The sequence below is a fragment of the Peromyscus eremicus genome, chromosome 19, assembly GCF_949786415.1.
Source record: "Peromyscus eremicus chromosome 19, PerEre_H2_v1, whole genome shotgun sequence".
In the NCBI taxonomy this organism is placed as follows: Eukaryota; Metazoa; Chordata; class Mammalia; order Rodentia; family Cricetidae; genus Peromyscus; species Peromyscus eremicus.
In genome coordinates, this window is record NC_081435.1 from 38,198,047 (window position 1) to 38,215,826 (window position 17,780).

Consider the following 17,780-nt stretch of genomic DNA (forward strand, 5'->3'; position numbering starts at 1 on the left):
AACTAGATCCAATTTGCTTGGCTAATTAAATGATGTAGATACATGGATTTATAAATTTCTGACCTGAAGTTCTGCTTTTGCTGGATTAAACTTTTTCTTTTCTTGTTTCCTTTCTTTTTCCTTGTCCTCCCTCCCTCCCTCCTCCTTTCCTTCCTTTCTCATTGCATTTTATTAGCATTTCTTACAGAATCCTGAGTGAGAGATTATTTCCAAGAGTATGGGCTCCCTACCAATGGCTGTAACACAAAATGTTTTTTTCTCTCTCAGGACTGATAACCTGTAGATAATCAGGGAGGGATGGGCACTCACTGGTCCCTCCCCCCAGTTACCATTATCTGTTAATAATCCCCAAGGGAAGGACAGGGATTCATAGGATCGTTTCCTTCCATAGCAAGATGTTCACAGGTCCAGTTTTTTTTTTTTTTTTAATTTATTCTTTTGTTTTTAGTACATATATTTCTTTATTAAAACTACAGTACTTATTTATTATGTGTATATATGTATGGGTATGCCCATGCTATGGTTCATATATGGGGGTCAGAGGACAATTTGCAGGAGTTGGTTCTATCTTCTATCATGAGGGTTCTGGGAATAGAACTCCAGTCATTAGGCTCAGAAGTAAATGCTACCCTCTGAGCCATGTAGCCAACCTCAAATTATTCTTTTGCAGTTTCTGTTTAGAAACTGTGTTATATTTTATAGTCTTACAAGATTCTTGAGTATGTATCTTAACTCAGTGTTAACTATCTACATAATAAATGGTGAATAATATATTTGTATATTTCTTTAGGTAATCGTCTTTTAACTGGTTCCAGCTGTCTTCAGCTCTGGTGTAATACTAACTCAAGGAAGCAAACTGAAGATGAAAATCCTAGAACAAGTCTTAATTTTGGAGATTGGGTGTGCATTTGGAATTGCAAGTAAGCAATTGACTAGAGAGTAAACCTGTCCTGCATTTTTTATTTTATAAGTTGGTTCAATAAAATGTACTTTGTGTATTTGTGAGAAGGGAGGAAAGACTGTTTAAGTTCAGAGAATGCAACAGTAACTTAGAATAGGCACAACAACTATTGATTTGAGACTGTTTCTTATTAAGCAAGTAGTAAAGTTCAAGATCAGAGACTGTATGTTTTGATTTAGGATCACTTTAGGATGACTAGCATACATCTCAAAGTTCAGTTTTGATCACATTCCTTACTGGTGATGTGCTTGAAACACTGCTGACATGTTTGAGATAAGAACTTTGAAGACAAAAAGTAAGCAAGGTAAGTGAAAGAGAACCAGAGGTCACATTGGAGAACCAAACTGAAAGAAATTGATGTCATCAAAGTTCTGTATGTATGAGTGTTTAACTGGTGGCTAGAGTGACATTAGCAAGACACAGAATGATAGAGGAGAACTGTTTATACATCATTGTGAGGACATTTCAGAAGGAGGGAAATCTCTTGCTATGTTGCTCAGGCTGGTCTTACACACTAAAGTGATCCTCTTACCTCAGTCTCCTCAGTAGCTGGGACTCTTGGCATTACTATTGGCTTATTCACTTTCCTGTTGCTGTGACAAAACACCACGGCCAAGGCAACTTGTAAAATAAAGTGTTTAGTTGGGCTTGCTTATAGTGTCAGAAGGTTAGAGTCCATGATAGTGGAACAAAGGCATGGTGGCAGGAACAGCTGAGAGCTTGTAATTGGAAGTTTTCCTGTGTCCCACCTGGTCCCGCAGCTGCTTGGTCCCAAGTAAACACACAGAGGCTTATATTAATTACAAACTGTATGGCCTATGGCTCAGGCTTCATGCTAGCTAGCTCTTTCATCTAAAATTAACCCATTTCTATTAATCTACATATTGCCATATGGCGGTAGCATTACTGGTCTGCTAGCATCTTGTTCCTCCTTGGGTAACAGGCTGGTGTCTCTCTTGACTCCACCCTTCTTCCTCTCTGTCTTCAGTTTGAATGTACTGCCTAACCTTATTCTGCCTCACCATTGGCAAAACAGCTTTATTTATCAGCCAACGAGAGCAACACATATTCACAGTGTACAGAAAGACATCCCACAGTACTTCCCCTTTTCTGTCTAATCAAAAAGGAAGGTTTTAACTTTAACATAGTAAAATTGTATATAACAAAACAGTTATCAAGCAAGAATTACAGTTACAATATCTAGTCTATTTGTATTTGGTAAAATTAAAGAAAATATTCTATCCTGTATTTGTGAGTCTAAAGTTTTATATTTAATTCACCTTTTATCATAACTAAGGAAAACTATAATTAAACTTTCTAGTCTTCAACTCCATCAAAGACCCCAGAAGGATATATTACCTAGTAAACAGGAAGTGCATTGTAAGCAACTTCCAAAATTCTAGAAATGACAGAGACATCTGGCTGCCTGGACTGTCATCCAAAGTTCCTCTACAACATTGGGACATCCATCTTCAGCCTAAAGGCCTAGAGTCTCTGGCAGACTTTTTAGTGAAGCATGAAATTTGGAAGATTGTCTTGCCTATTGGCAGAGTTCATCAGTCACTTTCCTTTATGTCCTGCAAAATGTTTTGAAGACTACCTACCTAATTGAAATATATCTTTGTATACCTAGAAAACTTAACTAACTTGACTATATATTTGATTATCATAAATGATTATTAATCTGTAGTTCTTAATTATGTATTACAATTTTAAATGAATTGCATAAACATAATACCTTAAACAAGAGAAGAAATATACATACAGTACAATAAAATTAACTTTAAATTTGTATCAATAAATTAAAATCCATAGCAGTGTAAAATATTTCAGACAAGTTGTTGCTTTTCAAAAGTAGATTTAATAATCTACCCTTTTGTCCTATCATATCTATATCCCCTTTTCTGCTTTAGAAAGAGATTGCATTTATAATCCACCCACTTTAAATAAAATAAACATTTATAAACAGTATTTTGGGAATTTGGGTGTAGCTTTTCTTACTATTTCCTGCTGATTGAGGGTCCTGGCAATCTTACGGGAATCCTGAAAAAATTTGAGATAATAGTCAAGCCCTGGGAAGACCAGGTATATAACCTTTGTTGATAGATACCATTTGTCAAGGTTCAGGAGGTCTGGCTTGATCAAATCTGATCCATCTTAACCTGGAACAAATCCACAGCTTCTTGCTTCCTGTGCAAACAAAAGCAGAGCATCTTTTCCAAAGCAACATATCCTTAGATCCAAATTTTGAAGTCAAGATACCTTTAAAATATATATATATATATATTGGTTTAACTTAGCAGCCTTTACAATCAAATGTCTTTCTGCAGTTAGCTCATTAACAGTCAGAAATTTAAAGAAAACACAATATGCATAATTCAGACTCTGTATTTTCCATCTTTATGTGGCTTATTTCTTTTATATTATTTTTACTGTCTCTTTAAAGACTTTATTTTTAAAAACTATTTCTTTTTATAACTGCCTATACTCATTTTCCTCTCTCTTCCAAGTCTACATACATTTTACACACACCGTAAACCTTTTTGAGGTTTATTCTATCTGAATCTGTCTTATTGTGTATCTATAATTTCTTTCTGTCCAGGAGAGATTTTAAACTCCTAAGCTGTGCGGTGGCTTTGGCTGTTGACTCTGCCGCATTCGGTTTCCCAACATAGCAGAGGTATGTTTACTGCCAGCTCTGGGAGCCATGCTCACCGCCAACTCTGAGAAGCAGTGGGTCTGTGCCTCCATCGAGCAGCATGTAGTCCAGAAACCTTTTATTTTTATTTTATTTTAATTAATTAATTAATTAATTTATTTATTTATTTATTTTGTCTATACTAGTAAAAGCTAAATCCACCACACAGTGCCCTGTGCAGTTTGGAGACGCCTATGTGTACTGTGGCAGAGAATCCACCATGCTGTGCTCAAGCTCAAATGCTATAGTGTTTCTGTCCTGTGGCCCCCATGAGAGACACAAACTAGGAAGCTGCTCTTGGCTCCATTTTAGAATCCTTTTTTAAAGCTTTCACCGGTTTTAGGTGGAAATCCTTGCCCCGCATTGGAACACAAGATGTAGCTAGAAGTTTTCCTGTGTCCCACCCAGTCCCGCAGCTACTTGTTCCCAAGTAAACACAAATTACAAATTGTATGGCCTATGACTGAGGCTTCTTGCTAGCTAGCTCTTTCATCTTAAATTAACCCATTTGTATTAATCTGTATATTGCTATATGGCGGTGGCACTACTGGTCTGCTGGCATCTTGTTGCTCTTGAGTGACAGGCTGGTGTCTCTCCTGACTCCACTCTTCTTTCTCCTGTCTTCAGTTTGAATGTACTGCCTAACCTTATTCTGCCTCACCATTGACAAAACTGCTATATTTATCAGCCAGTGAGAGCAACACTTATTCACAGTGTACAGAAAGACATCCCACAGCAGTGCTCACGTCTTGATTTGCAAAAGGAGGCAGAAAGCACACACTGGCAGTGGCGCAAGTCTTTTGAAACCTCAAAACTTGAACCCAGTGACACATCTCCAACAAGATCACACCTCCTAATCCTTCACAATCAGTTCCACCAGGGGACAACCAAGTATTCAGACTATGACTCATGGGGACATTGTCATTGAAACTGCTACAGCCACCATATCCAGATGCCTTTGTCTTTTTGTTTACTGTGAAGGAATCCAGAAGTTTCTGAGGGATTAAGTAGGAATACTAAGATTTGTTTTGCTTTTAGAAAGGCTACTATAGTTATTGTTTTAAGAAAAGACAAGGGTCTTGCTATGCTGGCCCTGAACTCAAAATCCTATGCCCCAGTCTCTTGAGTGCTGGGATTACAAGCCAGCTGCTCTTGGCACATTTTTCACAATTTAGTTTAAGAATATCTCAAAGATTAACCAGGTGAGTGATGAGTGTACAGGCTGGGGAGATGGCTAGGTTGTGTAAATGTTTACTATACATGCGTGAGGACCTGAGTTTGGATGTCCTGCATCCATGTAAAAGGCAAACATAACAGACACATGTATAATCTCAGAGTGAGAGGTAGGAGGCCAGCAACAGGAGGATCCAAGGGCTTGTTGACTAGCCAGCCAGTCTAGCTGAAAGTCAAGCTCTGGGTTCAGTGAGAGATACTGTCTCAAAAAATAAGGTGATAAGAGATAGAGTAAAATATCTGTGTTGGCCAGGTTTTTGTCAACTTGACACAAGCTAGTCATCTGAGAAAAGGGAACCTCAATTGAGTAAATGCCCCCATCAGAATGCCCTTTAGGCAAGCGTGTGGGGGGATTTTCCTGGTTGATATTTGTTGTGAGTGGGCCCTGTCCACTGTAGGTGGTGCTGTTACTGGGCAGGACTTTAGGGTGTATAAGAAGAAAGCCAAGAGGAGCAAGCTAGGAAGTAGCATTTCTCCATGGCCTCTGCTTTAGTTCCTATCTGCAGATTCCTGCCTTGCATTTCTCTCCTGACTTCCCTTCATGATGGGCAGTAAGCTTTAAGATGAAACAAACTCATTTCTTAAAGTTGCTTTTGGTAATGATGTGAGCATGAATGTTTGCTTGCTTTTACACACACACATACACGCACGCACGCGCGCACACACACACACACACACACAAACACACATACACACCGTGTGTATGTATGTTCATTGCATCACTTTGTTGTTGCAGAAAAACTGAGAAAATAGTTGTGAACTAGTAAATATTTCAAATCATTGTGTGGTGTACCCTGGAAAACTGAAAGCCAATGAAGTAATGACATAGGTCTGTATTCTTAGACACATATGCGTCTAGATGCAGAAATGTTCACATTTGTAAATAAGTAAATGCTGCTACAATGTAAACTATAAATAGGATTTTGCTTCCCACTAAATATGATCGTGTTCCAACCTGTCCTTCCATTCCTCTTCTGTAGAAAGTAGATGGGAGCGAATTGGAAAGAAAAGGTGTGAAAAATCTATATACTGATATGTTGACTGATGTATGTCTGAGGAAGAATACTGTCATATTAATGATACTATAGGTGATTGCATTTTCTTCTTTTCATCCATCTGTTTTGAATACTTATTATGTGTAAAAGGTAACGGGTACTTGTATTGTAAAAGAATTACAATAGAAGTCCTCTTGTTGGGCTAGGGATAGAGCTCAGTGCTCTAATGCTTCGCTAGCATACATTAAGCCCTAGGTTTGATCCCAGCACTGCACCCAAAAGAAGGAAAAAGCCTACTTGTCATTCTTTGCTAATCATTTTGACAGAGATCTAGCTAAGCATGAATTTGGATGAAGAAAAGGAAAGCATTGATGATGCTGGGGGTTTCCAATGTATATGAGTGTTAAGAATGGAAGGCAATATGGGATAATGAGCCAATAGGTAGGCAGAGCTGGGTAGCTGAATTCATGATTATTTAAATTCTTTTAACACACGTGAAGTCTTTCATTAAGTAAATATCCCAGATGAAGGCAAAATTCACTTAAAAACACTGTTGTCTGAAAAATGTATATTGGAGCATTAGAAATGGAAACAATTCTCTCGCCTTTAAGGGGAAATTGCTGTTACTTTGGTGTTGGGCTTGTAAAGTTTTATACAATTATTACTTGTATGATTCTTAGGAAATTGTTTTTCATTTGTTTGTTTTTCATTGTTATTCTTCTCTTATACATTATATTCTGACCTCAGTTTCCTCTCCCTCCACTCCTCTCAGTCCCTCTCTAATCTCCCCTTTCCCTCAGACTTAGATCAACTCCTCCTCTCTTTCCCTTAAAAAAAGAAATGATCAGCCCTCCTAGGGATATCCTCTGAACATGTCCTAACAAGATACAATAAGACTCGGCATAAGCCCTCATACTGTAGCTGGACTTGGCAACCCAGTAGGAGGAAGAGAGTCCAAATGCAGGCAAGAGAATTAGACTTATCACACTTTGTTGGGAGTCTCACAAGAACACCAAGCTACACAACTGTAAGGTATATGCAGAAGACCTAGCTTAGACCCATACAGGGTCCATGGTTGTTGCTTCAGTTTCTGTGAGTCTCTATGAACCTTGCTTAGTTGATTCTCTGGGCCATATTCTCATGGTGTCCCTTAACCCCTATGGCTCCTACAGTCCTTCCTCTCCCTCTTCTTGGAGCAGGGGTGGGTCCCCTGGCTCCTCGTAGTATTTGGCAGTGGGTCTCTCTATCTACTCCCATTGGTTGCTGGATGACACTTCTCTGATGACAATTGGCTAGGCACTGATTTATGAGTATAACAGAAGATTATTAGGAATCATTTCTCTCTCTCTCTCTCTCTCTCTCTCTCTCTCTCTCTCTCTCTCTCTCTTTCTTTCTTTTTGCCACCATGTTTAGTTTTACCCAGTGTCTCTGGTCTATCCTGCCTCTGGTTCCTGGCCATCCAGGCAGTGTTGGGCATGGGCTCCCTCTTGTGACATAGGTCTGAAGTTGAACCAGTCATGGGTTGCCACTTGCACAAGCTTTATGCCATCATTGCCCCAGCATATCTTGCAGGCTGAACAGATTGTAGGTCAAAGGTTTTGTGGTTGGGTTGATGTCCCAGTCCCGCTGCTGGGGGCCTAGCCTGGTTATAGAAGGTGGCCAGTTTGGGCTCTGTATCCTCCATTATTAGGAGACTTAGCTAGGGTCACTCCTTCTAGATTCCAGGGAGTTTCCACTGCTCTAGGTTTGGTTTTTGAGACAGCCTCACCATACATCCGTTGCTTGCCTAAAGTAGTCATGATGTAGGCCACATTGGCCTGAAACTTGCAATATTCTTAAGTTTGCCTCTGAATGTTGGAATTACCTACATTTGCATGACTTAGAAATATGTATTTTATATTTAAGTTTCTATCTTAGTAACTTCTTCTTTTTTGGAATATGCTTAAAAGTTAGGGGTCTGGAGAAGGTCCCTAGTGAAGCACGTACTTAGCATGTGCAGACCCCTTGAGTTCAATCTCTGACAACAAAAAAGCAAAACAAAAAACCAAAAAAACCCAAAAAACCAAAACTAACAAAAATATAGATGTAACGGTCTTATTAAATAAGAAACACAGAGCCAAATGCAGAGTTAAAAGCCCAAGAGGTCAGAGCAGTAGCTGAGAGCTGAGACTTAAAACCGCCTTCTTACCCTTTGCTGCTGCTGCCGTCCTTCCCCTGAGAAAGAGAGCTACTTCCTGTGTATCTGTCATTTTATTGACTTTCTGTTCTGCCTTCTCATTGGTTGTAAACCCAACCACATGACCTCCTTGTCACTGCCTGTCTATACAGACCTCCAGGTCTTCTGTGGTTGGTATTGAGATTAAAGGCGTGTGTCTCCATGCTGGTGGGGTCCTTGAACACACAGAAATTTGCCTGTCATGTGATCGGGATTAAGGGTATGTGCTACCACTGCCAGACTTCTGCTATGGCTTGCTATTAGCTCTGACCCCCAGGTAACTTTATTTATTAACATACAAATAAAATCACATTTCAGCACAAATAAAATATCACCATACAAAAATTTCTCAGCAACAAAATACTTGAGTCAACCTTTAGAGTCAGGCGTGGTACTCTGTAGTTCTAGCTATGTGTTGTAGAGGCAGGGGGCTGCTTAACCTGGTATTAAGACCTAACCTGAACCACATTGCAAGACCTCGTCTTATAAGGGGAGCGGGGAAATGAGTGTGAAACTCTTACCAAAAAAATTCTGTAAGAATAAGAAATTGCTAGAGTTTAATTTGAATATTGCTAATTATTTTGAACCTAGTTTCCTTGCTGATTATCCCTTCTCTGTTTAATTTACAGAACCGCTTCCCAAGTCCATTTAATGAAGTTTTCTCCAGATGGAGAATTTTTTGCCACTGCTGGAAAGGTAAATTTTGAATACTGTTGTAAAATTGTGTGTCTGTACTATATTATATTTTAAGACTATATGTACACCCACCCTTGTGTGTACATGTGTATGTGGTACATGTGCAAGCTTGTGCACAAAGAATAAAGGCCAGAAATCAAGTAGTGTCTTTCATGATGAGTATCCACCATATTTTCTATTGAGCCTGAATCTCAGTGTGGCCTAGATTGGATTGGCTGGCCAGAAAGCTCCAGGGTCTCCTGTACCTGCCTTCTCAACGGGGATTATAGGCAAGCACTGTGGCACCTGACTTTTCTATATGGGTTCTGGAGAGTCAAATTCAGATCCTTCTGCTTATGGAGTACATACTCTAACCATTGAGCTATCTCCAGCCTCCTGTACTTTTATTTTTGAACTTATAAATATTAACTGACTTATTCTTTTTAGTATTGCACTCTTCCTTGATTTTTGGCTTAAGGAAAAGAAGCCCTTAATTTTATATTTCCTGAATAATGTTTGAGGTTATATGGTCATTGTATACTTTTTTTTCTCCTTAGGATGACTGTCTTCTAAAAGTATGGTATAATGTAGAAAACTGGCGACCAGCTGTTACCTCCCCAGATAAAGATTCAGAAAAACAATCCCAAGGAGAAATTGACTTTTCTTTTGTGTATCTGGCCCATCCACGAGCTGTAAATGGATTTTCCTGGCGGAAAACAAGCAAATATATGCCAAGGTCAGTTGATTGGTTGTGATTTCACTGTGTGTTAAGGGAGCATTACCAATTTGACTGGTTTTCTGACTTGGAGCCTTTGAAAATTAGGGTAATAGTCAATTGTTCCAGCCTGCACATGTCTGGTCAAGTATGATTAATGCTTAGTATAAGAACCTCAAAGGGAATTTAAGACCAAGATAATTTATTTCCATATCAGATGTCTTTGTCATAGAATTCTACATGTTTTTGTTTTCTGTTCTTTTTTTTTGGAGATAGGGTTTCTCTGTATAGTTTTGGTGCCTGTCCTGGATCTTGCTCTGTAGACCAGGCTAGCCTCAAACTCACAGAGATCCGCCTGGCTCTGCCTCCCGAGTGCTGGGATTAAAGGCGTGTGCCACCACCACCCGGCTCTTTATGTTTTCTCTTCTATTATATTTCCTCATATAGATTGCTGTTTGTATGGACTGTTTGACAGTTATTTTCTTCATTTTGTACTTTCTGTTGTAGCTTCTGGCATCCTTTTTTAAAACAAACAAACAAAATACCCTTTATTGAAAGGACATCTTGAGGAAAATAGAGTTAATTCTTTATATTATCATGCTCTGAGTTAGTTTAACCCATAGAAGCTCAGAAATATGTGCCTGTTAGTACTGTTCTTTTCTGTGGTCCTTGAAAACCTTACTATCACATAGAATGTTTGTATGTTCTTATGGTAAGTTACATAGATCTAGTAAGTACATCGAAAAATCCATCTTGTACTAACTACATGGCAATGCTAGTTTGGGTATCTATCTGTTACCTTTGTAATGCTGTTGCGTTTTAGCTTGGAGATGTTCAAGTAGAATTGCAGGAATGTACCTAAGTCATTTGTTGACTTTATTTTGCTCTTGTGAACCAACAGGATATACCTAGATTTCTGAGCTCCAGTGTAGTAGTTACTGACCTTCTTCTAGCCCTAGTCAAATTGAGGTGTAGAAGAGAAACTCTAGGAAAAGAATGGTTCTGTTCTTAATTTGTGTCAGAGTCTTCAAGCTAAGAGAGAATGGTCTGGGTAATCAGTATTGTCAGCTGAAGGAACCTCACCTCAGGTTCACTTATATTCTAGTACTCTGTTGCCTACATACATACAAATGTGTTTTGAATAAAATGATTTTATTGTGTATGTTAACTCTTACTTTGAAAGTTGTGAGTGACTCCAGCTTGGTCATCACAAATTTGTCTTTTAAACCTATCTGAAGAGTACTGTTTTACAGAAGCTAATTTATTCTGATGCATAGTAAGTGAAAATTTTCATTTCTTGACGCTACAACCATCAAAATACTAAACAGGCTTATGAATTACTGAATTTTTTTGAGGACTGACTTAGCTTGCTTAAGTTTTGACAGAACTCATCACAGTGAAGGCTGAACCAGATGCCTAAAACTGAGACATTTAGGGGCATGTGCAATGTGCCTTGGGACCATTTTATTATGTTATTCTCTCTCTCTCTCTCTCTCTCTCTCTCTCTCTCTCTCTCTCTCTCTCTCTCTCTCTTCCATTTTTAATGTGGCAAAGTTGAATGCAGAGAGACTGTTGGATTGAGAAGGAACAGTAGACATGTTTGTGTAGTAAGTGTATACTTTACTATTTAAAAAGTGATGAATATAGGACAGGTTGGGAGATTTGGTGATACCCTGCTGAATCTCCAAAAGTTGGCTGAAGATAACCAGTTGCAAAACCATCTTAGCTTGTTGTTTCATCAGTATAGGGCAGATGTTGGGGACAAATAACCCATCACAGGATTGCTTTCTGTGAGATTAAACCTATTGTTTGTTGCTGGTTGTATGTGCTGTGTGGGCTTTGTATAATATGATAGACCAGTGGTTCTCAGCCTGTAGGTCAGGTTTGAACGATTCTTTCATAGAGGTCACCTAAGAACATAGGAAAACACAGATATTTACATTATGATTCCTAACATTAGCAAAATTACAATTATAAAGTAGCTACAAAAATAATTTTATGGTCAGGGGTCACCACAAGTTGAGGAACTGTATTAAAGGGTCACAGCATTAGGAAGGTTGAGAACCACTGTCATAGACATCAAGGATATAATAAATGTAAAAGAAGTGAGGAGGGGAGTCTGTTAGCATGAGGTGGGAGCAAGGGAACACTGCCAAAGACATGCATCATCTCTCTCTACCCTTTGTATATGACCTGCTAGTTGTTCAGATTGACTAGACAGCTGGAGGAGTCAGTTAAGCTATACACACATTAAGATCATTGCTGTCTCCTGCTTTTGATTTGTGACCTTTCTGACTTGTTTCGTTTCTCTTAAGTTCTTTGACTTCATCTGATTGCCTGCCGTCTATTCCACCCTTAAATTACTACCTTCTACTTTTCTTTTACAAGTGTTCCTACTCTGCTTGTTACTCATTGACAGTATCAACCTTGAACTTTTGGTATTGTCTTTTGAACCTTTGACTTTTGTTGTTGTCTTTTGATTTACTTTCTTCTTGATACATTTGCTTATTTTTAATTTCATTGCTGTGGTCTGTTATATATGAGTACATAAGATAGAGGAAATAAGTATAGGCAAGGGATAGAAGAAAGGAAGGGGAAAATGGAAAGGGATGGATGAATGTTAGGGTGATATGAGGAGTAAGAAGCAAGAGGTTCAAGAAGAAATCAAAAGAGTGAGGTGAGGGGCAGACAGGGCAGATGAAAAGAAAACATGGCCCAGAGAGGCTGAGAATGATGTCAGAGGACAGAGAAAGGGGAGAATGGAGAAGTCATGGAAAAGAGGAATGCAAAGGAGTAGACAGATAAAGGTAGGTGAGGGTCAGACAGGGAAAGAGGTGAGAAAATGGATTAGGGAAGTTGATGTTGACAGAATAATCAAGACAAACAGGGGTTTTGCTGCATATTTCTTTTTTGCTTCTTGTTCTTTTTAATCATATAGAGATGGATGTCAAGGTGATTACTGCAGAATAATTTTATTCCTCTTAGCTTTTTTCCCTTCTGTTCTTGGCTTTACTGCTCACCCTTGCTCCCTTGCTTCCTTTCATTTTGCTAAATTATCTGGTAATAGATTTCTTTGATGGTAATGGCTGTATATACTTTTATTTTGAGGATGTCATAAAAGGAAATAACCAAAAGTTCAGAATTACTAAGGATGGATTTAGTTAGTGCAGGTCTGTCATGAATTCTCTTGCACATCACTGCTTTGAGCCTAGGCAGGCAAGAAGAAGATACGTATACTATATGGTTAAATCAGTTTCTTAATGAGTTTGTGCTTTTCAGAAAGTATTATGAAATAGTTAAAATAATGGCCATTCACTGAATAAATAGAGAAGTTTTACTAGGAACATTGTTTGTGCTTGTCAAATGAGGTGTAATAAAAATCTTAGATTATATAACAAGAACTATTTTCTTCTAGACAAAGAAGAAATAGGTTGGTAAAAATTTTCTGTTGTGAAATCAATACACATTCTCTTCATTGTTTTTTAAGATTTTATACATACGGATGTTTTGCTTGCATATATGCTTGTATAATGCCCTTGGAGGCTAGCAAAAGGTATTGGGTTCCCTGGAACTGGCATTAACTGGACTTAATTAGTGCTGGAAATCAAACCCTGGTTCTCTAGAGGAGCAACTACCTAACTCTTAATCATCTCTATGCCTCTCTTATTAGTATTAGTTATGTGTTTAAATATGTATAGAAACACTGCAGAATGTTTAATACAGTGCTATATAATTAGTATTGTCTCTAAAATATTTGTATTCCTCAGGGCTTCTGTATGTAACGTACTGTTGACTTGCTGTAAAGATAATGTATGTCGTCTTTGGGTAGAAACATTTTTACCAAATGAGTGCTTGCTATATGGAGGTGACTGCAACCACTGGTGTGAACCACTTAATTTAACAAATAACTTCAAGAGAAATGCTTCCAGTAAAGACCGAGTTCAAAGTGCTCTAGAAGTAAGTGTTTTTATTATGTTATGTGTTTCCTACAGATTTTAAAATCTTTTATGCATTTTATTTTATTTATTTTTTACTACACAGTAATATAAGTAGTATATAATTTTAGGAAAACAGTTATCAGAAATGTTCCTTTTATCTTATTAAAAAAATACACTTAAGTGTTTTTTATAACCCATAAACTGTCTTTAATTATGAGATTAATTACTAATTAATTAGTTAATCTTAGCTTAACCAATAGCACATTGATGGTAACAATTGACTTAGCAAATGTAAAATCTGAGAATGCAAAGCTTTGACTATAAAATTTATTTTCTCTTAGCACTTATTTGTTTACTATATCCTGCTGTACCCTTTGTTATTTTCAGACCCACCAGAGCACAAGTGTTTATTTTACAAGCATTGACAGTAAAAGTCAATGTTTGATGTTTGGGCTAATTGAATATACAACAAATTTTGCTCTTTGGAAATGAAGTCTTACACTGTAGTTCCAGGATGATGTCAGTCTCATGCCAGTCATCCTGTCTCAGTCTCTTGTGTTCTGGGATTATAAGTGTGAGTCCATTTCTCATTGAAAATAGAATAAAAATACTGACTCAGTATCTCTTCTCCTCTTCCTCCCCTCCTTTTCCCTTCCCCCTCTCATCCCTTTACCTCTCTCCTCCCCTCCTCTTCCTCTTTCTCTTTCTTTTTCTTGGCTTGGAACTCAGAGATCTGCCTGCTTCTCCCTCTGCCTCCCAAATTCTGGGATTAAAGGTGTGCATCAACACACCTGGCTTTTTACTGTTTTCTTAATATTAAAACACGAAGTGTCTGGAGCATGATTTGTCTTTATACATAAATTTGTATGTATGGGGCATGTCTCAGGGTTTCTATTGATGTGAAGAGACCATGACCATGGCAGTTCATATCAAGGAAAACATTTAATTGGGGGACTTACTGTTTTGAGAGATTTAGTCCATTATTATTGTGGTGGAACATAGCTGTGTAGGCAAACGTGGTGCTGGAGACGGAGCTGAGAGTCCCACATCTTGATCCTTATGTAGGCCATAGGAGATAGACTGACACTGGACATAGCTTGAGCACCTCCCCCCCCCCCCCCCACAGTGACACACTTCATCCAACAAGGCCATACCTCCTCCATCAAAGCCACACGTACTTCCTAATAGTGTCACTCCCTATGAGCTTATGGGGGCCATTTACATTCCAACTACCACAGTGCAACATTTTTTTTCCTTTTGTTTTTTTGTAACAGGGTCTCATTATGTACCTCTGGCTGTCCTGGAACTCACTATGGAGACCAGGATGGGCTCAAAGTCACATAAATGCTCCTGCCTCCTCCTCAAGAGTGCTGGGATTAAAAGCATGCACCACCATGACCAGCTGAACAAGTGTTTTTGTTTTTTTTGTTTTGTTTTGTTTTGTTTGTTTTTGTTTTGTTTTGTTGTTTCAAGACAGTTTCTCTGTGAAACCGTCTTGGCTGTCCTGGAACTCACTCTGTACCCCAGGCTGGCCTCGAACTCACAGAGATCCACCTGCCTCTGCCTCCTAAGTGCTAGGATTAAAGGAGTGTGCCACCACTGCCGGAATGAACAAGTATTTTTCTAATGGCTCAGAGTCTAATTAAGCTGTATTGTATATTCAACAACAGAATGGCCTTGTGTAATAACAAAGTGTTAGACTAGGAATCTATATTCTACTTTGATTCTTACTGACTAGATAACCTTAGTTAGGTTCTATATGAACTATTTTATATTATGAAATATTAAAATAGCAGTGTTTAAGCTAGATACCATGTAAGATCAGATAACTTAGTACATGATGGTAATATCATTCACTGCTTCATAGTTAACAGAGGGTAAGCTGTGGACAAAGACAATACAGAGACAACATCTTGGTTGTTATTTTGTTTTATTTTTGGAGACAAGGTCTTACATTATAGCACTGGCAAGCTCACTGTATAGACCAAGCTAGCCTAGAACTCAGTCAGAGGTCTTCCTGCCTCTCTTCCAGGTGCTGAGATTCCAAGTGTCCATCATTATGCCCACACTATTGGTTTTTGGGGGCTTTTCTTTTGTTAGTTGTCTGATTGGTTTTTATTTTTTTACTTTTAAGTTCTGGAAGTGGATTTTAGAGTTGAAAAGCAAATATGGAAAGAGTAGGACAGATACTTATTCTTCAGGATTCAAATTCGCTATACAGAGGTATTTTTATATATATAAATCTACGTAAAATAGCACATATATCCATTCTGACAGTCCTAATGTAGCAGTCATTTTACTTTGTTTTTATTTCTACAGGGAAATCTGAGACCTTTCCGTAGAGGTCGGAGGAGATCACTTGCTCTTGTGGCACATACTGGCTATCTGCCTCATCAGCAGGATCCTCACCATGTCCACAGGAACACACCATTGCATGCCAATGCACTTTGTCACTTTCATATTGCAGCCAGCATCAACCCAGCCACAGGTAATTAGCTCTATAGTGGAATACAATCTAGATCTACCTAGGAATTTGGAGATTGAAGTAGTTATCAGTTTAGTAAATATTTTCTGTGGATATAAAAGTCAGGGGCCACAGCTGAGGGACTTAAAGTAGTATTTCAAAATATTTCTTTCAGAAAAATGAAAGTTAATACTTGCACATAATTAATACCACCTCTATAGAAGGTGGAAAGTAAATGACTTATTTGACCTCTACACTTTAGTCCCTTTCCCTAGAACAGTTGGTTGTTTTTTATATCTTGTAGAATATAGTCCCTCTTTCCCTTCCCCCATCTTCTCTCTTCCCTGCCTCTTTCCTCCCTCTTTTTAGACAGAGATTCATTATTTAACCAAGAATGGCCTTGATATTATAATGAACATTCTAAAGCACCATTTAATTAAAGCATTATCAATTAAACATAACCAATTTTCATGCAGTATTGTACTTTTCAAGGAAATATAGCAATGGAATTATCAGTTAATTACTGAAATAGAATTCTCTTCACCCGAATGAGCTCTGCTAAGTCAAAGCATAGAGATACTTTCGGTAGGAATTAAAAATTACTTTTGATCTTATCCTTTATTTGATTGACTGTAATCCTAGTTGTAAAAGTATCCACGAGCCAAGAAAATATCAATGTCATATATTTATCTTCATTAAAAAGTTATGTAGGTTTGGGAATGATCACCTTTATCAAATACATTTATTGACAGTGCTTATAATATAGCTACCTATAAGGTCTGTGGCATAATTTTGAAGGCCCCTGTTGAGTAAAGGACAGTATTAGATACATTAGTGGCACATGTGAGGCCCTTGGTTTGATTTCCAGTACCTCAGAAAAATGAAATAAATTTAAACTCAACAATATTACGAGAATAAAGAAGGCTTGAATTCTCACATTAATGAAAAAACCCTAAGAGATTATTGAGAGAAGAACTCTAAGTTTGATTGTGGCATCTCCTTGACAGTCTTTCAATAAAGATAATTAAAACTTTCTGTAGATTGTAGATCACCAAGGAATACTGATAGTTTGAATAAGAATGGCCCCACAGGGTCATATTTGAATGTTTAGTCACCAGGGAGTGACACTGTTTGAAAGAATTGGAAGAATTAGGTGTGTCACTGTTAGAGGAAGTATGTCACTGGAAGTGGGCTTTGAGGTTTGAAAAGCCCTTGCCAGCCCAGACTTGGCCTATAGAACAAGATGTAGCTACTTCTCCAGCACAGTCTGCTTACTTGCATGCCACCATGCTCCCTGTCATGATGATAGTGCACTAACCTCTGAAACTATAAGCAAGCCCCCAGTTAAATGTTGCCTTGGTTATGTTGTCTATTTGTAGCAGTAGAACAATGACTAAGGCAAAAACATAAAGCATGAAAAAGCATAATATTCTTGCAGTTAGTTTGGACTGTGTGGAGAACTCTTTGTAGATTTGATGTGTTGGATTAATCTTTCTAGGTGCTGTGTTTCTGAAAGCATAGCTCTAGGTTCACCACCACCACCACCACCACCACCCTCCCCCACCCCCCACCCCACCCCCTGCCTCTTGTTTTGAGACTGGATTTCTCTGTGTAACAGCTCTGGCTGTTGTCTTGGAACTCTCTGTAAACCAGGCTGGCCTCTAACTCACAGAGATACACCTGCCTCTGCCTCCCAAGTGCTGAGATTAAAGGTGTGTGCCATCACTGCACTACTTGGATTGGGTTTCTTATTTATTTGTTACCTACAGCCATAGGAGAGGAGTTTGCAGCATGTTCGCTCCTCTAGTTCTTATATCTTCCTGAAAGTTTGTTACAAAAATAACATATTCTTTGGGTGTGATGTTGATGCAAAAGAGATTGAGCTT

General features: G+C 38.3%; 1 protein-coding gene across 3 annotated transcripts in view; it reads left to right on the top strand.

Moving 5' to 3' along the window:
- Positions 1–17,780, top strand: part of Dmxl1 (Dmx like 1) — a 150,826-nt gene that overhangs the window by 21,560 nt on the left and 111,486 nt on the right. For all 3 annotated transcript variants that reach the window (XM_059246411.1, XM_059246409.1, XM_059246410.1), the window contains exons 5-9: positions 791–920; positions 8,732–8,798; positions 9,335–9,513; positions 13,260–13,449; positions 15,750–15,918. In XM_059246411.1, the coding sequence (XP_059102394.1) occupies positions 791–920; positions 8,732–8,798; positions 9,335–9,513; positions 13,260–13,449; positions 15,750–15,918 (735 nt within the window). The remainder of the gene's footprint in view (positions 1–790; positions 921–8,731; positions 8,799–9,334; positions 9,514–13,259; positions 13,450–15,749; positions 15,919–17,780) is intronic.